This window comes from Hyla sarda, chromosome 2 (assembly GCF_029499605.1).
Source record: "Hyla sarda isolate aHylSar1 chromosome 2, aHylSar1.hap1, whole genome shotgun sequence".
Classification (NCBI taxonomy): Eukaryota; Metazoa; Chordata; class Amphibia; order Anura; family Hylidae; genus Hyla; species Hyla sarda.
The window spans coordinates 52,337,774-52,362,890 of NC_079190.1; the positions used below are offsets into that span (position 1 = coordinate 52,337,774).

At 46.4% G+C, this 25,117-nt stretch overlaps 1 protein-coding gene and 2 long non-coding RNA genes across 6 annotated transcripts in view; 1 reads left to right on the forward strand and 2 right to left on the reverse strand.

The window, feature by feature from the left end:
* Window positions 1-6,371, reverse strand: part of LOC130358484 (uncharacterized) — a 30,948-nt gene extending 24,577 nt beyond the window's left edge. The window contains exon 1 of the long non-coding RNA XR_008889538.1: window positions 6,248-6,371. This is a non-coding gene — a long non-coding RNA (uncharacterized LOC130358484). The remainder of the gene's footprint in view (window positions 1-6,247) is intronic.
* ATP8A2 (ATPase phospholipid transporting 8A2) overlaps window positions 1-21,858 on the reverse strand; it is a 955,662-nt gene extending 933,804 nt beyond the window's left edge. Inside the window, exon 1 of one of the 4 annotated variants that reach the window (XM_056561782.1) lies at window positions 21,707-21,853. In XM_056561782.1, coding sequence (XP_056417757.1) covers window positions 21,707-21,749 — 43 coding nt within the window. In that variant the 5' untranslated portion in view covers window positions 21,750-21,853. Of the gene's footprint in view, window positions 1-21,706 lie in introns of all 4 variants that reach the window. The other 3 variants (XM_056561784.1, XM_056561785.1, XM_056561786.1) reach the window with 3 other exon arrangements.
* Window positions 21,786-23,964, forward strand: LOC130358483 (uncharacterized). The gene is made up of 3 exons (XR_008889537.1): window positions 21,786-21,915; window positions 23,642-23,740; window positions 23,830-23,964. It is a non-coding gene; the product is annotated as an uncharacterized LOC130358483 (long non-coding RNA).
* Window positions 23,965-25,117: the final 1,153 nt, after the last annotated feature.

The following is a 25,117-nucleotide window of genomic DNA, read 5'->3' on the forward strand; positions in this document are numbered from 1 at the left end:
TCTACCCACAATGATTCCACCTCCTCAGAATCATCACACACTATGGCATCGTTCACACTGACTTTCATACCACTTCTTACATACAGACAGACTCCACCACCTTTTCTGTTCATTCTATCTTTGCGAAACAATGTAAAACCCTGCAGATTGACAGCCCAGTCATGCGAGGAGTCCAGCCATGTCTCAGTGACCCCAACTATATCAATATGTTCCTCCAGTATCAAGGCCTCAAGCTCCCCCATTTTATTTGCTAGGCTTCTGGCATTTGTGAACATAGCCTTAGCAGAGATTCCCCACATTATGTAGCCTTAGCACAAATTACCCCCCCCCCCCCATTAGGTAGCCTTTGCACAGATTCCCCACATTAGGTAGCCTTAGCACAGTTTCCCCACATTAGGTAGCCTTAGCACAGATTCCCCACATTAGGTAACCTTAGCACAGATTCCCCACATTAAGTAGCCTTAGTACAGATTCCCCACATTATGTTGCCTTAGCACAGATTCCCCACATTAGGTAGCCTTAGCACCGATTCCCCACATTATGTAGCCTTAGCACAGATTCCCACATTAGGTAGCCTTAGCACAGATTCCCCACATTAGGTAGCCATAGCACAGATTCCCCACATTAGGTACCCTTATCACAGATTCCCCACATTAGGTAGCCTTAGCAGAGATTCCCTCATTAGGTAGCCTTAGCACAGATTCACCACATTAGGTAGCTTTAGCATAGATTCCCCCCATTAGGTAGCGCAGCACAGATTCCCCACGTTAGGTAGCCGTAGCACAGATTCCCCACCTGGACAACGCTACTTAGATCTGCCTGCAGGGACTTCCTGGTGGAGGTGCGCGCTATAAGAGACGTCATCGCACGCGCCGCGCGGGATGTCGGTGTCCCTGCGCGGTGCTTGCGATGATGTCACTCACTGTGCGCACCTCTGCCAGGAAGTCCCTGCAGGCAGATGTAAGTAGCAGTTTAGTGACGGGGCAAGACTGGTTGGCCCGTCATATGTGCACCGGGTCCTGTGTAGCAGTGTTTACCAAAGTGTGTGAAGTCTTCCGGTATTTAGCCCTGCTTGCCCGAAGCAGGGCTAAATGCCTGAAGAAATCACCTGCACGGCGCCATGTCCCGGGCGTTGGGTGATACAAATTCCAACGCAAAATTTCGTTCCGAGAGCCGCAAATGGCCTGCGGGCTGGGAGTTTGAGACCCCTGTTTTAAATGGTTAAAACTTCTTTAGGGCTTTCTTCTTACTTTTCAATTGACATATTTAAAGGGGTACTAGGGTGCTTAGACATCTTATCCCCTATCCAAAGGATAGGGGATAAGATGCCTGATCGCGGGAGTCCCGCCGCTGGGGACCCCCGTGATCTTGCACGCGGCACCCCGTTTGTAATGAGTCCCCAGAGCGTGTTTGCTCCAGGTCTGATTACCGGCGACCACAGGGCCGACAGGGTGACGTCACGCCTCCGCCCCCGTGTGACGTCACGCTCCGCCACTCAATGCAAGCCTACGGGAGGGGGCGTGATAGCTGTCACGCCCCCTCCCGTAGGCTTGCATTGAGGGGTGGAGCGTGACGTCACACGCCGCCCGCCCTGTGGTCGCCGGTAATCAGTCCCGGGGACTGATTATAAACGGGGTGCTGCGTGCAAGATCACAGGGGTCCCCAACGGCGGGACTCCCGCAATCAGGCATCTTATCCACTATCCTTTGGATAGGGGATAAGATGTCTAAGCACTGGAGTACCTCTTTAATTATTATAATGGAAACTGTACTCTGCAACGCAGTAACACCACTGGCGTTCATCACAACAGTCTTAAAAAAATACTTTGGTTGGGGGGGTAAGGGTTGACACCATTTTCTAGCGCATCGGGTGACACTAACCCTAGCAACGCCACTGATGGACAGTACAAAGATCTTTCTAGTGTTCTTTTTATACCTAGGCCAGTAACCATGACAAGGGGACATCCTCTCCTTCTACAGGAAAGAAGGTTTCATCACAGACAGAGATTCTTTACTGTAAGAGAAATGAGACTATGGAACTCTACCACATAATGTTGTGATGCCTGACTCATTAAACAAGTTAAGAGGGGGGTCTGGATGTTTTTCTAGAGAGTAATAACATTAGGGGTTATTGATACTAGATCTATGATCCAGGGATTTATTCTGATGCCATATTGGGGTCGGGAAGGAATTTCCCTCTGTAATGGGGCAATAGGCATCAGCCTCATGGGGGTTTTCTCCTTCTGGATCAAGGGTAGGGTTTAAGGTTGAACTCGATGGACTCTTGTCTTTTTTTGACCTTACAAACTATGTTACTATGACCTATCTACGTATCTGATCGGTGGAGGTCTGACCACTGATCTTGTTTGTCGTCAGGCCTGTAAACAGATTTTATTAGAGATTCCTTTGCAATTATGCTTTGCTGAGGGTTCCAACTACCCCTGGATTTTTTATATCTCACCCAGCTTTCCCTGGATGGGATATGCACTTCCTGAAACCTAGAAAACATATGGCAGGTATCTTGGGGAAATATAGTGATCCCTGACCACTATTTGTGCCACTGTCTCCCATTACTTATATATTTCTTGTGTAGGTCTATGCAGTGAACACTGGTAGTATAAAACTTTGTTGCACTGCACTTTACATGGTGTTTGATTTGAACAGAATGAAATAATAAATAAACAATAGAATAAATAAATAAATAATAGAATAAATAAGTGCATAAATAGTAGAATTAATTGATTCATTAATTTATTAAAGGTAGGATAATACTTTGTTGCACTGCACTTTACATGGTGTATTTTTTTTGAACAGAATGAATAAATAAATAATAGAATAGATAAATAAATATGTAAATACATTATTAATAATAATAAATAATGTATTATATTATTACATATTATTCTAATCTAATAAAAGAATGAATAAATAATAGAATCTATACAAGAATAAATACATTCATTAATGAAAGTTCTGGATTGGCCATCACAGTCTCAAGACCTTAAAGGGGTACTCTGATGGAAAACATTGTTTTTAAATCAACTGGTGCCATAAAGTTAAACAGGTGTGTAAATTACTTTTATTCAAAAATCTTAACCCTTCCAGTACTTATTAGCTGCTGAATACTACAGAGGAAATTCTTTTCTTTTTGGATTACTTTTCTGTCTGTCCACAGTGCTCTCTGCTGACACCTCTGTCCATTTAAGGAACTGTCCAGAGCAGCATATGTTTGCTATGGGGATTTTCTCCTGCTCTGGAAAGTTCCTGACATGGACAGAGGTGTCAGCAGAGAGCACTGTGGACAGACAGAAAAGAAATCCAAAAAGAAAAGAATTTCCTCTGTAGTATCCAGCAGCTGATAAGTACTGGAAGGATTAAGATTATTATTTTTTTTTTTAATAGAAGTAATTTACAAATCTGTTTAACTTTCTGGCAACAGTTGATTAAAAAAAAAAAAAAAAAAGTTTTCACAGGAGTACCCCTTTCAAGCCGCTCTCGGGAGATCTCAAACATGTGGTTAATGCAAAATGGACAAAGGCGGGAGGCATTTTGCCAAGACGAATGGGCAGTTATACCACCTGCAAGAAATCGTAGCCTCGTAGTCACTATAGCACTATAACAAAATACTGCACTCTGTCATTGATGCTAAAGGGAACAATTTACAGTATGTTTTCTTTCAAAATAGTCCGAAAATTGCCAATTCTCCAAAGGGTATGCAAACTTTTGAGCACAACTGTAGGCCCGGATTTCTACCCCTGAGGCTAAGTTTTTGGATGTCTGCCACTGCAGTTTCTGAGCCAAAGCCATAAGTGTATTCAAAAGGAATAGGACATATAAAGGAAGGACTTATACTTCTCCTCCCTTATGGATCCACTTCTGACTTTGGCTCAAAAACTGCAGTGGCAGATATCCAAAAACTGCCAGAAAAAAAACAAGTGGAAACACAGCCTAATAGACCTATGCACTGTGGGCCTGTGCCCTGGGGAAATGATGCATGCTAAAAGGAAGCTTTACCTATAATTGCATTAAATGCTGCATTGTTCATATATAAATATAGGTTCATTTGGCCCCAACAGTGCTTTGGGAATAGTAAGGGGTACCCATTATACTACAAGGTGTAGGTTGGATAGGGTGTTAGATATGTGGAGTAGACAGCGTGTTCTGCAGAAAGCAGACAAACATTTTAAAGCTATAGACCAAATGGTGTGTCTCCAGCTGTTGCAAAACTACAACTCCCAGCATGCCCGGACAGCCAAAGGTTGTCCGGACATGCTGGGAGTTTTAGTTTTGCAACAGCTGGAGATACACTGTTTGGAAGATAATAGCAACTAATTTGTGTACACAAGTTGAAAAAAAAATGAGAACTATAAAAAAAAAAATAAAAAAAATTATCTGCCTGCAGTGATTTTTATACATGGCCGTCCCGTAATCCAATAGGAGCAGCGTACGTAGCGACGTGATGGCGGCGACATGAGAGCGACGATCCCGGGGAAGCAGAGACGTTCGGAGCGTCGGGGACACCCCGGGACGCGGCGACAGCAATGGAGGGCGACATCCAGGGCAGCGGTGACGAGCGGTAACGGTCCGGAGCGGCGGGGACAGGTGAGTATAACTTCCTATTCTTTACATTGCACGGATCCCTCAACATGCGATGGTTTCAAAAAACGATGGTTCATTTGGAACGGATTACCATCGTATGTTGAGGGACCACTGTATAGCGAATAGATTCGTGAATTCGCAAATTTGCGATATTCATGATAAAAATTCGAAATGCGAATATTCGCGCCCAACACTTCTTATGAACCTTCATATATTTATAGTGCAGTGATGGAGCAGGCTCAGAAATAGTCTGTGCCATCAGCGGCAGGTATCGGATGTAACATGGCATACATATACAGTGGTCCCTCAACATACGATGGTAATCAGTTCCAAACGGACCATCGTTTGTTGAAACCATCGCATGTTGAGGGATCCGTGCAATGTAAAGTATAGGACAGTGGTCTACAACCTGCGGACCTCCAGATGTTGCAAAACTACAACACTCAGCATGCCCGGACAGCCGTTGGCTGTCCGGGCATGCTGGGTGTTGTAGTTTTGCAACATCTGGAGGTCCGCAGGTTGTAGACCACTGTTAGAGGAAGTTGTACTCACCTGTCCCCGCCGCTCCGGACTGTCACCGCTGCCCTGGATGTCGTCCTCCATCGCTGTCGCCGCGTCCCCGACGCTCCAGCAAGGCCTCTGCTTCCCCGGCATCCGCGCTCTCCGTCACCACCATCACGTTGTACGCACGCTGCTCCTATTGGATGACGGGACGGCGTGCGCAGCGACGCGATGACGTCGATGGAGAGCGCCGACGATGCAGAGGATCCCGAAGAGGATGCGCCGGAGCCCTGAGGACAGGTAAGTGATAGTCAGCAGACCACAAGGAGGAACCGTAAACGGCTATCTGGTGGAAGCTGAAGCAGTCTGTGCTGCCGGATAGCCATTTATGCGATGGCCCCGACATACAAAGGCATCGCATGTTGATACGGCCTTCAACATGCGATGGCCTCTGAGAGGCCATCACATGTTGAAATTATCGTATTTCGGGGCCATCGTAGGTCGAGGGGTCACTGTAGTGTAATGTAACTGATCCTACCTCCATAGACAAACTATACCAAAGAAAGGAAAAAACATAAGTGGATTGATCCCCACTCGTTTTTTCTTTTCTTTAATATAGATTTTTTTTTTTGTTTGTGTTAAAGTAGTAAACCATTATGTAAACTTGGTATTACTACAATCATACTGACCTACAGAATAAAAAAAAATTCAGGGGGAGATTATTTAAAACCTGTCCAGAGGAAAAGTTGCTGAGTTGCCCATAGCAACCAATCAGATTGCTTCTTTCATTTTTGCAGAGGCCTTGTTAAAAATGAAAGAAGTGATCTGATTGGTTGCTATGGGCAACTCAGTAACTTTTCCTCTGGACAGATTTTGATAAATGTCCCCCTCAGTTTTTATGCTTCATGGTGGAAGGCGCAAAATATAAACCATAAAAAACAACAGTGGTATTGCTGTCTTATTTCTCCTCATAAATAGTTAATAACATTTACTACCTATCACTGAACCGTATACTATGATTGATTATATAGAAAAGAAACAACGTAAGGAAAATCACATATCACAGACTCATATTAAAGTGCGCTTGTCATGAGGAAATTCCCTACTAAAATGCCGACAGGGACACAGAGCTCTCAATAAAAGGATACAGGTAATAAATACCATTACTTTGGCTGTCTATGTACTTATTTCATTTAAGGGTGCGTTCCCACACGGCGTATACGCAGCATATTTCAAGCTGCGCAAAATTTACGGCAGCAGCTGGAAATACGCTGCATATTCCTCGCTCACTATACACACAGGGCTTTCCGGCGGCAGCCCTATGTGTGCACTGAGTTTTGTAGGCGGAGCCGCGCGTCACAGTCCCACCGGCACACGGCCCCGCCTCTAAAACTCACTACACACATAGGGCTGCCGCCGGAAATCCCTGTGTGTATAGTGAGCTAGGAATATGCAGCGTATTTCCAGCTGCTGCCGTAAATTTTGCGCAGCGTGAAATACGCTGCGTATACGCCGTGTGGGAACGCACACCCTAAATGTCAAAGAGGTGTGCCCGCGGGTCTGCAGTGTCTGCACTCTGCTTCTATCTGTTTGATAGACAGGGCCCGGCAATGGTAAACCTGTGCATGCGCCATGGCTTCCTATTGCAGCACACTTGCAGTGAACCGCTAAGGCTGGTGGTGAACCTGGCAAAGCCCCAGCATGTGCACACAATTAATAAAGGCACAGAGCCTAAGAGATCATTAACGCCACAGATTTTCTGTGCTGAATTCCACTTGGGAAAATATGGAGCAGCAGACTCCCATTGATTCTGCTACACCATTCACACTACGAAATTTCCGTAGTGGATATTCACAGAAATTACAGACCTCAGACTCCGCCAAAGCAGTAAACATGTTCATTCTGGCGATGGAATCCACACTGAAGTACATTCCTGTTGAATGAGGTGGCGCATTTCTGAGCTGTCCTAGCGCTGGCTTGTTTGGTCCTAGTACAGTATAGAAACATAGAATGTGTCGACAGATAAGAGCCATTTGGCCCATCTAGTCTGCCCAATAATCTGAATACTTATATATAGTCCTCGTCCCTATCTTATATGAAGGATAGTCTTATACCTATCTCTATTTTATATGAAGGATAGCCTTATGCTTATCACATCCATGCTTATACGCCTTCACTGTATTTGCAGCGACCACTTCTGCAGGAAGACTATTCCATGCATCCACTACTCTCTCAGTAAAGTTCCTCAGTAAAGTAATACTTCCTCATGTTTTTCCCCTCTAATATAAAACTATGTCCTCCTGTGGTAGTGTTCTTCTTTTAAATATTCTTTCCTCCTTTATCGTGTTGATAGTTTCTATCCTATCCCCCCTTGTCTTGACTTTTTTCTATACATTATCCGTTAAGATCCTTTCACCTATTCTGATAAGTTTTATCCTTCAATCCATGTACTAGTTTAGTATCTTCTCTGAACTCTCTCCAAAATATCTATATCCTTCTGGAGTAGTAGTAGAAAAGACCGCAGCACACAAGGCGTTCTCCAGTAAAAAGTGAATTTATTCCATAAAACAGCAAGGAAAAAGGAAGCTACGTTTCGGAAGTCTCACACCACCATCTTCAGGCATGCCTGAAGATGGTGGTGTGAGGCTACCGAAACGTAGCTTCCTTTTTGCTTGCTGTTATATGGAATAAATTCACTTTTTACTGGAGAACGCCTTGTGTGCCGCGGTCTTTTCTACTACCACTCAAGCAGGGGCTCCTAACCAGTGCCTCTGTGACGGCGTGCACCTTCTTTTTGAATTTTTTCTATTTTGGCGGATGTGCTGCTTTTTTCTACAATATATCCTTCTGGAGATATGGCCTCCAGTACTGCGCACAATACTCCAAGAGAGGCCTCACCAATGTTCTGTACAGCTGCATGAGCACTTCTCTCATTCTACTGCTTATACCTCTCCCTATACATCCAAGCATTCTGCTAGCGTTTCCTTCTGTTCTATTACATTGTCTTCCTACCTTTAAGTCTTCTGAAATAATGACTCCTAAATCCCTTTCCTCAGATACTGAGGTCAGGACTTTGTCCAATAGTCTATACTCTGCCCAAGGGTTTTTACATCCCAGGTGCATTATCTTGCACTTATCCCCATAAAATTTTAGTTGCCATTTTTCTAGTTTACCTAAATCCTTTTCCATTTGGCGGATCCCTCCAGGAACATCAACCCTGTTACATATCTTTGTGTCATCAGCAAAAAGACAAATATCTTACCATCGAGACCTTCTACAATATCACTGATAAAGATATTAAACAAAATTGGTCCCAGTACAGCCCCTGAGGTCCCCACTGGTAACAAGACCTTGCACTGAATATTCTCCATTAACTACAACCCTCTGTTGTCTGTTACTCAGCCACTGCCTAATCAATTCTACAATATGGGAGTCCAAGCTCAATGACTGCAGTTTATGGATAAGTCTTCTATGTTGGACAGTGTCAAAAGCCTTACTAAAATCTAGATATGCAATGACTACTGCCCCTCCGCCATCTATTATTTTAGTTACCCAATCAAAAAAATCAATAAGATTAGTTTGACATGATCTTTCTGAAGTAAACCCATGTTGCTTTTCATCTTGCAATCCATGGGATTTTAGATGTTCCCAATCCTATCCTTTAGTAGGGTTTCCATTAGTTTCCCCACTATTGATGTCAGACTTACTGGTCTATAGTTACCTGATTCCTCTCTCGTGATTCCTTTCTCATGAATAGGGACAACATTTGCTAACTTCCAATCTTCTGGGACAACTCCTGTTATCAGTGATTGGTTAAATAAATCTGTTAACTGTTTTGCTAATACACCGCTAAGCTCTTTTAGTATCTTTTGGTGTATCCCATCAGGCCCAAATGACTTATTTGTCTTAAAGGGGTACACCGCCCCTAGACATCTTATCCTCTATCAAAGGATATGGGATAAGATGTCAGATGGCCGGGGTCCCGCTGCTGGGCACCCCCAGGATCTCCGCTGCGGTACCCTGCTATCATTACTGCACAGAGCGAGTTCGCTCTGCGCGTAATGACGGGCAATACAGGGGCCGGAGCATCGTTACGTCACAGCTCCGCCCCCTCATGACGCCATGCCCCCTCAATACAAGTCTATGGGATGGGGGCGTGGCGGTCATCACGTTCCCTGCCATAGACTTGTATTGAGGGGGCGGGCCGTGATGTCATGAGGGGCGGAGCTATGATGTCACGCTGCTCCGTCCCCTGTATCGCCTGTCATTACGCGCAGAGTGAACTCGAGAAAGCCTCTTGAGAAAGGGATTGCCCGAAACACGTGTCGAGGGGGCAGGAGCGTGGGGATGTGTTCAGCATATTACCGACAGGTACAGTACTTGATCTAATTATTATATGCCGGCATGCTGATAGGGACACTGTACATTTCAATTGTATCTATGTATTAGGTTCCCCACATCCTGCCTTTTGTGTGTGTGTGGGGGGGCATTTTTAAGGGTGGGTATTTTTTATGGGTCTTTTCTACCTATTGTTATTGATTGTGATTAATAAAGAGATGTTGGTTACATAATTTTTTCTGGGCTAATTTTTGTAGGTATATAATTGAGTTTTGGATTAGCCGCTAGGCTTGTAGGTAATATATACGAACTCGCTCTGTGCAGTAATGATAGTGGGGAGCTGCAGTGGCGATCCCGGGGGTCACAGCAGCGGGACCCCGGCCATCTGACATCTTATCCCCTATCCTTTGGATAGGGGATAAGATGTCTAGGGGTGGAATACCCCTTTATCTTTAGACAGATGACTTAGAACCTATTTCTCTGTAAAGACACATGCATCAAATGATTTATTAGTCTTTATCCCTAACTGAGGTCCATTTTCTTCTGTAAAAACTGAACAGAAATATTTATTGAGGCAGGCGGCTAGTCCTTTATCCTCTTTTACAGATATCCCTTCCTCTGTTTTTAACTAAGTTATTCCTTGTTTTAATTTCCTTTTTTCATTTATATATCTGAAGAATGTCTTATCTCCATTCTTCACTGACTGAGCTAGTTTCTCTTCTGCCTGCGCTTTAGAAGCTCTTATAACTTGCTTGGCCTCTAGCTGCCTAATCATATAGTTTTCCCTATCTTCATGGCTTTGTTTTTGTTTTTAATAATTACTAAATGCTTGCTTTTAGATTTTTATGATTTTGGCCACTTCTGCTGAGTACCACAATGGTCTCTTCCTTTTTTTTTTTTTTGCTTTTACTGACAAGCCTAACACAATTATGTGTTACCTTCAATAATGCAACTTTTAAGTAGTCCCATTTCTCCTGGACTCCACTGAAACTGTGAAACTGCTGCGGAAGTTCGGCAGGTAATCCGCTCATGTGAACGTACCCTAGCGGTAAATTCACACGGGTGGATTACCTGCAGGTTTTGCTACCATTGAGTTCAATGGGTCAGAAGGAAAATCTGCAAATCTGCCTCTATTGCAGATTTTCTGCTGAACCATTGAAGTCAATGGTAGCAAAATCCACAGGTAATACGCCTGTGTAAACGGACCCTTAGGGTATGTTCAGACGAGCGGATCAACAACGTATTTTACGCTGCGGATCAGCCGCCGAAGGAGCCCTACAGGGTGCCTTTAGATGTGCCTGAGCACACCAACTAGCGCATCGCAGTGTGTCTGCTCGTAGCGGCGTATTGCCTCTCTGAACAGGCACATCTAAAGGCACCCTGTAGCGGTCAGATACGCAGTGTAAAATACAATGTGGATCCGCTCGTCTGAACGTACCTTAAGGGTGCATTGCCACATGCGTATTTTATGCTGCAGATTTGCTTAGGCAGATTTTGCTGCTGTCAAAGGGCAGCAAAATCTGCTGCAGCAAATCTGAAGCAAAAATATGCATGTATGAATGTACCCTCAGGCTATATTCACACGGAAGAATGTCTGCCCAGAAAATTTTAGGGCAGAGATTGCACAGACAGTGGACGCTGGCAGAAAATGCTTCATAGACAACAACGCTTTTTTGACTGGATTTTGCAGTAAGAACTGACATGCCAATTCTTTCTGAGATAGCTGGAACTGAAATTTCGGCAGCAGATGTTTCCGCTGAGTGCAAGGTGCAGAGGAATCCCATAGAAAACAATGGGACTCTGCTGCAAGAGAATTTCCAAGCGGGGTTCACCCTAGGAAAGCCCTTAGCAACATTGCAAATCCTGAACTAGCTCTTATAAATACAGTTCACTGAGTTAGCCATGTGTTGAAAGGTGTCAGCCGATAGATGCATCCTATAATAGCACTATTAATAACACATTGGTTCTATATTTACATACACACACTGTATATCATTGTGCGAGTTTTTAGAGATGTACGTGACTTTCTGACTTTTACGGGGTCTATAGTATGGGTTGAATTTATTTTTTTATTTTATCATTATTATTTTTTTTTTATTAATAATATTTCTTTTAAACTGCCTATTTAAAGAGATTTTACAACTTTAACAGATTGGCTTGTATAATAATCATGTTGTCACGATGCCGGCTGGCAGGTAGTGGATCCTCTGTGCCAGAGAGGGATTGGCGTGGACCGTGCTAGAGGATCGGTTCTAAGTCACTACTGGTTTTCACCAGAGCCCGCCGCAAAGCGGGATGGTCTTGCTGCGGCGGTAGTGACCAGGTCGTATCCCCTAGCAACGGCTCAACCTCTCTGGCTGCTGAAGATAGGCGCGGTACAAGGGAGTAGACAGAAGCAAGGTCGGACGTAGCAGAAGGTCGGGGCAGGCAGCAAGGATCGTAGTCAGGGGCAACGGCAGAAGGTCTGGAATCACAGGCAAGGAACACACAAGGAACGCTTTCACTGGCACTAGGGCAACAAGATCCGGCGAGGGAGTGAAGGGGAAGTGAGGTGATATAGGGAAGTGCACAGGTGTAAACACTAAATGGAACCACTGCACCAATCAGCGGTGCAGTGGCCCTTTAAATCGCAAAGACCCGGCGCGCGCGCGCCCTAGGGAGCGGGGCCGCGCGCGCCGGGACAGAACTGACGGGGAGCGAGTAAGGTACGGGAGCCGGGGTGCGCATCGCGAGCGGGCGCTACCCGCATCGCGAATCGCATCCCGGCCGGAGGTGGTAACGCAGCGCCCCGGGTCCGTGGAACCGACCGGGGCGCTGCAGTGAGGGAAGTGTAGCGAGCGCTCCGGGGAGGAGCGGGGACCCGGAGCGCTCGGCGTAACAGTACCCCCCCCCTTGGGTCTCCCCCTCTTCTTGGGGCCTGAGAACCTGAGGATCAGACTTTTGTCCAGGATATTGTCCTCAGGTTCCCAGGACCTCTCTTCTGGACCACAACCCTCCCAATCCACTAAAAAAAAAGTTCTTCCCCTGACCTTTTTAGAGGCCAAAATCTCTTTGACAGAGAAGATGTCCGAGGAGCCGGAAACAGGAGTGGGAGGAACAGATTTAGGAGAAAAACGGTTGAGGATGAGAGGTTTAAGAAGAGAGACGTGAAAGGCATTAGGGATACGAAGAGAAGGAGGAAGAAGAAGTTTGTAAGAGACAGGATTAATTTGACACAAAACTTTAAAAGGACCAAGATAGCGTGGTCCCAACTTATAGCTCGGGACACGGAAACGGACATATTTAGCGGAGAGCCATACCTTGTCTCCAGGGGAAAAAATGGGAGGAGCTCTTCTTTTCTTATCTGCGAATCTCTTCATGCGAGAAGAAGCCTGTAAGAGAGAATTTTGGGTCTCTTTCCATATGGTGGAAAGATCACGAGAAATTTCATCCACAGCGGGCAGACCAGAGGGCAAGGGGGTAGGGAGGGGGGGAAGAGGGTGACGGCCGTACACCACGAAAAACGGAGATTTGGAGGAAGATTCAGAGATTCTGAAATTATACGAGAATTCGGCCCAAGGTAGAAGATCTGCCCAGTCATCCTGGCGGGAGGAAACAAAATGTCGTAAATAGTCACCCAAGATCTGGTTAATTCTCTCTACTTGTCCATTGGATTGAGGATGGTATGCAGAAGAAAAATTTAATTTAATCTTGAGTTGTTTACAGAGAGCCCTCCAGAATTTAGACACAAATTGGACGCCTCTATCCGAGACGATCTGTGTAGGCAACCCGTGAAGACGAAAAATGTGTACAAAAAATTGTTTAGCCAACTGAGGCGCTGAAGGAAGACCAGGAAGAGGGATGAAATGTGCCATTTTGGAGAATCGATCAACGACCACCCAAATAACAGTGTTGCCATGGGATGGGGGTAAGTCAGTAATAAAATCCATACCAATCAGAGACCAAGGTTGTTCGGGGACAGGTAGAGGATGAAGAAAACCAGCGGGCTTCTGGCGAGGAGTCTTATCCCGGGCACAGATAGTGCAGGCTCGCACAAAGTCCACCACATCAGTCTCTAGAGTCGGCCACCAATAGAAGCGAGAGATGAGTTGCACAGATTTCTTGATGCCCGCATGACCTGCGAGATGGGAGGAGTGACCCCATTTGAGGATCCCAAGGCGTTGACGTGGAGAAACAAAGGTCTTTCCTGGAGGAGTTTGCCTGATGGAGGCTGGAGAAGTGGAAATCAGGCAGTCAGGAGGAATGATGTGTTGAGGAGAGAGTTCAATTTCAGAGGCATCTGAGGAACGAGAGAGAGCATCGGCCCTAATGTTTTTATCAGCAGGCCGAAAGTGAATTTCAAAATTAAATCGGGCAAAGAACAGAGACCACCTGGCCTGACGAGGATTCAACCGTTGGGCAGACTGGAGGTAGGAGAGGTTCTTGTGATCGGTGTAAATAATAACTGGAAATCTTGATCCCTCCAGCAGATGCCTCCATTCCTCAAGTGCTAATTTAATGGCTAGAAGCTCTCGATCCCCGATGGAGTAGTTCCTCTCCGCCGGAGAGAAGGTCCTGGAAAAAAAACCACAAGTAACAGCATGCCCGGAAGAGTTTTTTTGTAGAAGGACAGCTCCAGCTCCCACTGAGGAGGCATCAACCTCCAATAGGAAGGGTTTAGATGGGTCAGGTCTGGAGAGCACGGGAGCCGAAGAAAAGGCAGACTTGAGTCGTTTAAAGGCGTCTTCCGCTTGAGGAGGCCAAGACTTGGGATCGGCATTTTTTTTTGTTAAAGCCACAATAGGAGCCACAATGGTAGAAAAATGTGGAATAAATTGCCTGTAATAATTGGCGAACCCCAAAAAACGTTGGATGGCACGGAGTCCGGAGGGGCGTGGCCAATCTAAGACGGCAGAGAGTTTATCTGGGTCCATTTGTAGTCCCTGGCCAGAGACCAAGTATCCTAGAAAAGGAAGAGATTGGCATTCAAACAGACATTTCTCTATTTTGGCATAGAGTTGATTGTCACGAAGTCTCTGAAGAACCATACGGACATGCTGGCGGTGTTCTTCAAGATTGGCAGAAAAAATCAGGATATCGTCCAGATATACAACAACACAGGAGTATAGTAGATCACGAAAAATTTCATTAACAAAGTCTTGGAAGACGGCAGGGGCGTTGCATAGACCAAAGGGCATGACCAGATACTCAAAGTGTCCATCTCTGGTGTTAAATGCCGTTTTCCATTCATCCCCCTCTCTGATGCGGATGAGATTATAAGCACCTCTTAAGTCCAGTTTGGTAAAAATATGGGCACCTTGGAGACGATCAAAGAGTTCAGAGATGAGGGGTAGGGGGTAGCGGTTCTTAACCGTGATTTTATTAAGACCGCGGTAGTCAATGCAAGGACGTAGAGAGCCATCTTTTTTGGACACAAAGAAAAATCCGGCTCCGGCAGGAGAGGAGGATTTACGGATAAAGCCCTTTTTTAAATTTTCTTGGACGTATTCAGACATGGCAAGAGTCTCTGGGACGGACAGAGGATAGATTCTGCCCCGGGGTGGAGTAGTGCCCGGGAGGAGGTCAATGGGACAATCATAAGGCCTGTGAGGAGGTAGAGTCTCAGCTTGTTTTTTGCAAAAAACGTCCGCAAAGTCCATATAGGCCTTAGGGAGACCGGTTACATGAGGAAGCACAGGGACACGGCAAAGTTTACTGGGAACCGGTTTTAAGCAGTCCTTGGAACAAGAGGGCCCCCAACTCTTGATCTCCCCAGTGGACCAATCCAGGATTGGGGAATGGAGTTGAAGCCAGGGAAGTCCAAGAAGGATTTCAGAAGTGCAATTGGGGAGGACCAACAGTTCAATCCTCTCGTGATGAGATCCGATGCACATTAGAAGGGGCTCCGTGCGGAAACGTATAGTACAGTCCAATCTTTCATTGTTTACACAATTGATGTAGAGGGGTCTGGCGAGACTGGTCACCGGGATGTTGAACCTGTTGACGAGAGAGGCTAAGATGAAATTTCCTGCAGATCCAGAGTCCAAGAAGGCCACAGCAGAGAAGGAGAAGGCAGAGGCAGACATCCGCACAGGCACAGTAAGACGTGGAGAAGCAGAGTAGACATCAAGGACTGTCTCACCTTTGTGCGGAGTCAGCGGACGTCTTTCCAGGCGGGGAGGACGGATAGGACAATCCTTCAGGAAGTGTTCGGTACTAGCACAGTACAGGCAGAGATTCTCCATGCGGCGTCGTGTCCTCTCTTGGGGTGTCAGGCGAGACCGGTCGACCTGCATAGCCTCCACGGCGGGAGGCACAGGAACAGATTGCAGGGGACCAGAGGAGAGAGGAGCCGGGGAGAAGAAACGCCTCGTGCGAACAGAGTCCATATCCTGGCGGAGCTCCTGACGCCGTTCGGAAAAACGCATGTCAATGCGAGTGGCAAGATGGATGAGTTCATGTAGGTTAGCAGGGATTTCTCGTGCGGCCAGAACATCTTTAATGTTGCTGGATAGGCCTTTTTTAAAGGTCGCGCAGAGTGCCTCATTATTCCAGGATAATTCTGAAGCAAGGGTACGGAACTGTACGGCATACTCGCCAACGGAAGAATTACCCTGGACCAGGTTCAACAGGGCAGTCTCAGCAGAAGAGGCTCGGGCAGGTTCCTCAAAGACACTTCGAATTTCCGAGAGGAAGGAGTGTACAGAGGCAGTGACGGGGTCATTGCGGTCCCAGAGCGGTGTGGCCCAAGCCAGGGCTTTTCCAGACAGCAGGCTGACTACGAAAGCCACCTTAGACCTTTCAGTGGGGAACTGGTCCGACATCATCTCCAAGTGTAATGAACATTGGGAAAGAAAGCCACGGCAAAACTTAGAGTCCCCATCAAATTTATCCGGCAAGGATAGTCGTATTCCAGAAGCGGCCACTCGCTGCGGAGGAGGTACAGGAGCTGGCGGAGGAGATGATTGCTGGAGCTGTGGTAGTAACTGTTGTAGCATAACAGTCAGTTGAGACAGCTGTTGGCCTTGTTGCGCAATCTGTTGTGACTGCTGGGCGACCACCGTGGTGAGGTCAGCGACAACTGGCAGAGGAACTTCAGCGGGATCCATGGCCGGATCTACTGTCACGATGCCGGCTGGCAGGTAGTGGATCCTCTGTGCCAGAGAGGGATTGGCGTGGACCGTGCTAGAGGATCGGTTCTAAGTCACTACTGGTTTTCACCAGAGCCCGCCGCAAAGCGGGATGGTCTTGCTGCGGCGGTAGTGACCAGGTCGTATCCCCTAGCAACGGCTCAACCTCTCTGGCTGCTGAAGATAGGCGCGGTACAAGGGAGTAGACAGAAGCAAGGTCGGACGTAGCAGAAGGTCGGGGCAGGCAGCAAGGATCGTAGTCAGGGGCAACGGCAGAAGGTCTGGAATCACAGGCAAGGAACACACAAGGAACGCTTTCACTGGCACTAGGGCAACAAGATCCGGCGAGGGAGTGAAGGGGAAGTGAGGTGATATAGGGAAGTGCACAGGTGTAAACACTAAATGGAACCACTGCACCAATCAGCGGTGCAGTGGCCCTTTAAATCGCAAAGACCCGGCGCGCGCGCGCCCTAGGGAGCGGGGCCGCGCGCGCCGGGACAGAACTGACGGGGAGCGAGTAAGGTACGGGAGCCGGGGTGCGCATCGCGAGCGGGCGCTACCCGCATCGCGAATCGCATCCCGGCCGGAGGTGGTAACGCAGCGCCCCGGGTCCGTGGAACCGACCGGGGCGCTGCAGTGAGGGAAGTGTAGCGAGCGCTCCGGGGAGGAGCGGGGACCCGGAGCGCTCGGCGTAACACATGTGCTGCGCTGGAAAGATGGAAAAATTTCCAAAAGGTATCAAATTACAGATTAGACATTCTTATAATATGTCAACAAAAGATAGCTTTTATTTCCATCATTTACACTTTCAAAATAACAGAAAACAAAAAAATGGCGTCTGCAAAAGTTTGGTCACCCTGCAGAATTTATAACATGCACTGCCCCCTTTGCAAAGCTGAGACCTGCCAGTGTCATGGATTGTTCTCAAACATCATCTGGGAAGACCAGGTGATGTCAATCTCAAAGGTTTTAAATGCCCAGACTCTTCTGACCTTGCCCCAACAATCAGCAGTTGTCTAGAAATCTGAAACTGAAAATAATTGAGGCTCACAAAGCTGGAGAAGGCTATAAGAAGATAGCTAAACGTTTTAAGATGTCAATATCCTCTGTTCGGAATATAATTAAGAAATGGCAGTCATCAGGAACAGTGGAAGTTAAAGCAAGATCTGGAAAACCAATAAAAATATCAGACAGAACAGCTCGCAGGATTGTGAGGAAAACAATTCAGAACCCACGTTTGACTGCACAATCCCTCCCAAAAAATCTGGCAGACACTGGTTTTGGTACACTATGGTACACTATTACAAGAGTCATCAGAAGAAAACCTCTTCTACGTCCTCACCACAAAAATCAGCGTTTGAACTTTGCAAATGAACATATAGACAAGCCTGATGCATTTTGGAAACAAGTTCTGTGGACCGATGAGGTTAAAATTGAACTTTTTGGCCGGAATGAGCAAAGGTACGTTTGGAGAAGAAGGGGAACAGAATTTAATGAAAAGAACCTCTGTCCAACTGTTAAGCATGGGGGTGGATCAATCATGCTTTGGGGTTGTATTGCAGCCAGTGGCACAGGAAACATCTCACGAGTAGAAGGAAAAATGGATTCAATAAATTTTCAGCAAATTTTGGATGCTAACTTGATGCCATCTGTGAAAAAGCTGAAGTTAAAGAGAGGATGGCTTCTACAAATAGATAATGATCCTAAACACACCTCGAAATCCACCGGGGATTACATCAAGAGGCGTAAACTGAAGGTTTTGCCATGGCCTTCACAATCTCCTGACCTCAACATAATTGAAAATCTATGGATAGACCTTAAAAGAGCAATGTGTGACAGACAGCCCAGAAATCTCAAAGAACTGGAAGACTTTTGTAAGGAAGAATGGGCAAAGATACCTCAAACAAGAATTGAAAGACTCTTGGCTGGCTACAAAAAGCGTTTACAAGCTGTGATACTTGCCAAATGGGGCAGTACAAGATATTAACTCTGCAGGGTGCCCAAACTTTTGCAGACGCCATTTTTTTGTTTTCTGTTATTTTGAAAGTATAAATGATGGAAATAAAATCTAACTTTTGTTGACATATAATAAGAATGTCTAATCTGTAATTTGATGCCTTTTGGAGATTTTTCCATCTTTCCTTGGCTTCTTTATGCACATTAATACAAATTTTTACTTGGGGTGCCCAAATTTTTGACCCCACTGTAAGTTCCCTGCAGTACACACTCCCATTACTTCCTTCTGACATAGTCATTCTCGCAAGATCCTGCTGACTACGAAAGGAAGTGATGGGGCGAGTTTGGAAGTTATTCACACCCCCGTCCCCCATTAGCCCACCTATACCTCTGTGGTTACCCTGTACCCTTACTGCCTGTACGGCAGCCTCCCTTCAGTGTCCCCTTGGCCCCTTGTACTTGTTTTCCCCCTGTATAAATGTTTTGCTATGTATTATAATATGTTGTTGCTTTAAGAAATGAACCATGTGATTTGTACCATGTAATTGTTTCCCAGGAGGTACCAGTGACCAGGTGATTCCAGGGGTGACCTATGAGCTCCCTGCTAGTCTCCCCCATATAAACCCTGGGTGGAGCTAGCTCGCTCTCTTTCCTTGCTCTCTTTTTGCTGAGGTCCAGTGCAGTTAAGTCGAGTCCTAGTGTGTGTGTCCAGAGTCATTGGAGGCCTCAAGTCAAGTCTGTAGCCACAGTCACTTGCAAGTCAGCTACAGTCATAGCTTTGTCAGTCGTCAGTCAAGTCAGTCCCTGTTAGCAACTGTCAAGTCAGCGTGGCCTACATTAAATTCTAGTCCTATTACAAATCTCAGCAATCCCTTAAGGTCTCTGTGTCAGTTGTCACCTCCTTGGGCCCTGGCTGAACTGTATAGACCTTAACAACTGTCTACCCTCAGTAAAGATACAGTTGTCCTTAACTTGGCATCGGAGTCATTATTGCCCCCGTGCCTAGCTCAGGATCCAGCGGTATACCTTCAGGTGATATTGAGGATAAACCACGTCCTGGCGTCACGAATATAAGGAGTTAATGCCATCTGCCCTTAGGGAAATTCCATCTGCCTTGTATCTCACACCCACTACCACACTTCCAACACATCAAAATTATGCACGCCCATCTGTCGGATTCAGGAATCTGTCAGATAACAGTAAAGCACCCCATAACTATGGAAAAATTGTGGGGGATTAGTTGTTGGGGCAAATAGACAAACTGTAAAAAGGTGATCAGCCCCCCTAATCATAATAATAATTCTAGCGCAGCGCTATACATACCACGCGTGGAGCTGGAGTAGGATAGATCCGGCACTGCAGAACTAGGGTCTGTATGGGAGTGCGGGATAATGGCAGTGCAGGTGAGGTGTGGATGTGGACAACGGTGGTGCTATTCAAATCAAGGAACGTAATCAACAAAGAAAGAAAGTCAGAGAGAATTGCACTCACCATCCACAAGCTTTATTCGTAAGAGTACGGGCACATATAGCGGAGGCAGGCGCACAACGGGACAAGTTGTTTCACGCAAAAGAGCACTTCTTCTAGCCGAAGTGTGACGTTTGAACCTGGCGCCGCACCTTAAAGGGGTACTCCACCCCTAGACATCTTATCCCCTATCCAAAGGATAGGGGATAAGATGTCAGATTGCAGGGGTCCCGCTGCTGCAGCACCCGGCTATCATTACTGCACAGAGCGAGATCGCTCTGCACGTAATGACGGGCAATACAGGGGCCGAAGCATCGTGACGTCACGGCTCTGCCCCTCGTGACATCATGGCCCGCCCCCGTCAATACAAGTCTATGGGAAGGGGGCGTGGCGGTCGTCACGCCCCCTGCCATAGACTTGCATTAAGTGGACGGCCGTGATGTCATGAGGGGCAGAGCCATGACGTCACCCTGCTCCGGCTCCTGTATTCATGGTTCACTGTGTCATTACGCACAGAGCGCAGTAATAATGGCGGGGTGCCGCAGCGGCGATCCCCGGGGTCCCCAGCAGCGGAACCGCGGCGATCTAACATCTTATCCCCTATCCTTTGGATAGGGGATAAGATGGCAGTGGCAGAGTACCCCTTTAAGAGGGCGTCAGGGAATGACGTCAACACGGGCGTGTCATGTACCTGCTGACATGTTCCTGGATCATGTGATCAAAAAAACGCTCACAGGTGTCAAGGACAGCGAACAAGGTGAGGGAAACTATATTATATAACAAAAAACAAATATACAGAATAGTATACAGAGGATATGCAAATGTATATATACATGTAAAGAGAAGCACATTGTGATCGCAAAGATAAAAAAATAAAAAAATGGAATAATGGAAATGGAAAAATAATTCTAGCGCAGCGCTATACATACCACTACATAGAGATTTTATAATTGACCACAGGACCTCTTTAAAATGTGACATTTTAACCCTGTTCCTATGCCAGTATATCATCCTCCAATGAGTAGAACACATGTCCACCATAACAATCCCTCCGCTGACAGCCCACTACCATGTATAGCTATACTGTCATGTGTTCCCACCTATACAATTACAGAAGAGATGAGTCAGTGCTTCCTGTCTGAAAGTGATCCTGCAGCATAGGAAACAGGAGCACGGGGCACGACAGATGTGTACAGCACCTTCAGGGCTTTATTGTATCTTCTCGTCATCACATACGGCCAGAACCACCTTTATTTATATAGCGCCAACATATTCCGCAGCACTTTACAATCAAGGAAGCCGTAAACACGTAAAATGTCAAACACTGCAAATCCGATACTGACCAAAACATGAGATGGATGATGGGTGGGGGGGGGGGGGGGGTGTACGATGAGCAGGAAGGGCTTTGTATACAAATGATAAACATACAACAATCTATGGCAGTGGTCTTCAACCTGCGGACCTCCAGATGTTGCAAAACTACAATTCCCATCATGCCCGGACAGCCAATGGCTGTCCGGGCATGCTGGGAGTTGTAGTTTTGCAACATCTGGAGGTCCGCAGGTTGAAGACCACTGATCTATGGCACCATAACCTAAGGGCACACAGCACAGCCTGCAGCTACTCGCAGTGTAAACATTGCAGCCGGATGGCAGAGGATGTCATTATGGTAACAGCACTCCTTCCTCTGCCCACCCCTTACATCCCCCCCACCTTCTACGTTAAAGAGCCACTTACCCCCCGAGGAGTGGATCTTCTTTGATTTTCTCTGCAAGGACATTTTTAAAGAGCACAGGATATGTGATCAGACGGAAAACCTGGCTGCAGCAAGCTGCTAATGCATCCTCTACCACGGCTCAATGACAGGAGGGAGGGAGCACAGGAAGTCACAGGCATTGGGGAGGCTGCCGCCGGCCTGGGCTAATAGCCTTAATGTCACAGCACAGGTATTAGCATTTACAGGCCTGGGTGACATATCAGATAGGCATAATGCTAGGGATAGACATAAGTATATCCCTAAAATAAGATAGAGATAGGTATAAGGCTATCCTTCATGTAAGATAGAGATAGGTATAAGGCTATCCTTCATATAAGATAGAGATAGGTATAAGGCTATCCTTCATATAAGATAGAGATCGGCATAAGTCTATCCTTCATATAAGATAGAGATAGGTATAAGGCTATCCTTCATATAAGATAGAGATAGGTATAAGGCTATCCTTCATATAAGATAGAGATAGACATAAATCTTCATATAAGATAGAGATAGGCATAAGGCTATCCTTCATATAAGATAGAGATAGGTATAAGGCTATCTTTCATATAAGATAGAGATAGGTATAAGGCTATCCTTCATATAAGATAGAGATAGGTATAAGGCTATCCTTCATATAAGATAGAGATAGGTATAAGGCTATCTTTCATATAAGATAGAAATAGTCACAAGGTAATCCTTCATATAAAATAGGGATAGGCATGCCAGCTATCCTTCATATAAAATATGAATAGGTATCAGTCTAGCCTTCCTATAAGATAGGGATAAGTATAAGGCTATCCTTCATATAAGCTAAGAGATAGATATAAGGTTATCCTTCATATAAGAAAGGGATAGATATAAGGCTTTCCTTCATATAAGATAGAGATAGGTATAAGGCTATCCTTCATATAAGATAGGGATAGACATAAGGCTATCCTTCATATAACACAGAGATAGATATAAGGCTATCCTTTATACAAGATAGAGATAGGCATAAGGCTATCCTTCATAAAAGATAGGGATAGACATAAGGCTATCCTTCATATAAGATAGGGATAGGTATAAGGCTATCCTTCATATAAGATAGTGTGAAGGCCCAGTACTGGAGATGTTACCCCTGTACCATTGCTGCCCTGTCAGGCAGCTTCCCTGCAGTGTCCCCTGGGCCCACCCCTGCATCTATTTTACTATAATCGTATACTATCCCCTATGTTATGTATATAAGAATGTTGTATCTTTAAGAAAAGTTAACATGTGATCACCAGTTGTCATGTGAGTTATCATGTGATTGTTACCCAGGAGGTATCAGTGACCAGGTGACTTAAGGGTGACCACACCCCTCTGTCACCCATGTACACTCCTCAATACCCATCTGTCACCCATGTACACCCCTCTGTCACCCATGTACACTCCTCTACACCCCTCTGTCACCCATATACACTCCTCTGTCACCCATGTACACTCCTCTACACCCCTCTGTCACCCATGTACACCCCTCTGTCACCCATGTACACTCCTCTACACCCCTCTGTCACCCATGTACACTCCTCAACACCCCTCTGTCACCCATGTACACCTCTCTGTCACCCATATATACTCCTCTACACCTCTGTCACCCATGTACACTCCTCTACACCCCTCTGTCACCCATGTACACTCCTCTACACCCCTCTGTCACCCATATACACTCCTCTGTCACCCATGTACACTCATCTACACCCCTCTGTCACCCATGTACACTCCTCAACACCCCTCTGTCACCCATGTACACCTCTCTGTCACCCATATATACTCCTCTACACCCCTGTCACCCATGTACATTCCTCTACACCCCTTAGCCACCCATGTACACTCTTCAACACCCCTCTGTCGTCCATGTAAAAAAGAGCACAGAGCCTAATAGGTTTGTTTTGTAGGTTTAACGGTGCAGAATTGTGGCTGGAAGAAAGCGTCATGATGGCCCGGACCAAATGGAGAAGAGAAATGAACAACACTGATTAGAGAAGACATAATTTGTGAGTTGCTGTCTAAAGCAGCACTGTAATCTACATACCCACAGATAAATAGATAATGTGCATTGCGGTTTTTCCTTTTTCCTCAGTAGGTGTGCCCCGCGAAAAAAGATTTTCCGACGGGTGCCCCGAGCCGAAAAAGGTTGGGAAACACTGCCTTAAGGTCTCTTAACTCACTGGTCACCTCCATGGGCCTGGCTACACTGTATAGACTTTACCATCTGTCACTCAGTAAAGCTACCGTTGTCCGTAACTTGGCGTCAGAGTCATTATTGCCCCCGTGCCTAGCCCAAGATCCAGCGGTATACCTTCGGGTGGTATTGAGGATAAACCACGCCCTGGCATCACGAATACAAGGGGTTAATACCATCTGCCCCTAGGGTAATTCCATCTACCCTGCATCTCACTCCCAATACCACAACAGAGATAAGCATAAGGCTATCCTTCATATAAGATAGAGATTGGAATAAGGCTATCCTTCATATAAGATAGGGATAGACATAAAGGGGTACTCCGGTGCTTACACATCTTATCTCCTATCCAAAGGATAGGGGATAAGATGCCTGATCCCGGGAGTCCCGCCGCTGGGGACGCCTGGGATTTTGCACGCGGCACCCCGTTTGTAATCAGTCCCCGGAGAGTGTTTGCTCCTGGTCTGATTACCGACGACCACAGGGCTGGCGGCGTGTGACATCACGCCTCCGCCCCCATGTGACATCACGCTCTGCCCCTCAATGTGGTCGTCGGTAATCAGACCAGGAGCAAACACTCTCCGGGGACTGATTACAAACGGGGTGCCGCGTGCAGGATCCCGGGCGTCCCGCAATCAGGCATCTTATCCCCTATCCTTTGTATAGGGGATAAGATGTGTAAGCACCGGAGAACCCCTATAAGGCTATCCTTCATATCAGATAGGGATAGACATAAGGCTATCCTTCATATAAGATAGAGATAGGCATAAGGCTATCCTTCATATAAGATAGGGATAGGTATAAGACTATCCTTTATACAGGCCCATCGCTACAGGACAGGCAAACCAAGCAATTGCTTGGGGCCCCGAGCTGGCACAGGGCCCCAAGCAGAGCCAGTGCTTGTTCTGCCGGGTGTCCTCCTGCCCCTATCCCGGTTCAGCAGCTCACCCTGTCGGCTGGCCGGACATCACGCGCCGGTGCCTGGAAATCACGTCCCTGTGGCTTACACTGCAAGAACGGAGCAGCGTGTGAGAAATGTGACAGCTGGAGAGAGATGATTGGGCGCTATGGTACAGGGGAATTATTAAAACGGGGGGGGGGGGGGCATGCACAGAAAAGTGCAAATTATAAGTGAGGGGCACATAACGGGGGAATTATAAGTCAGGGGGGCATTATATGTGAGGGGCAC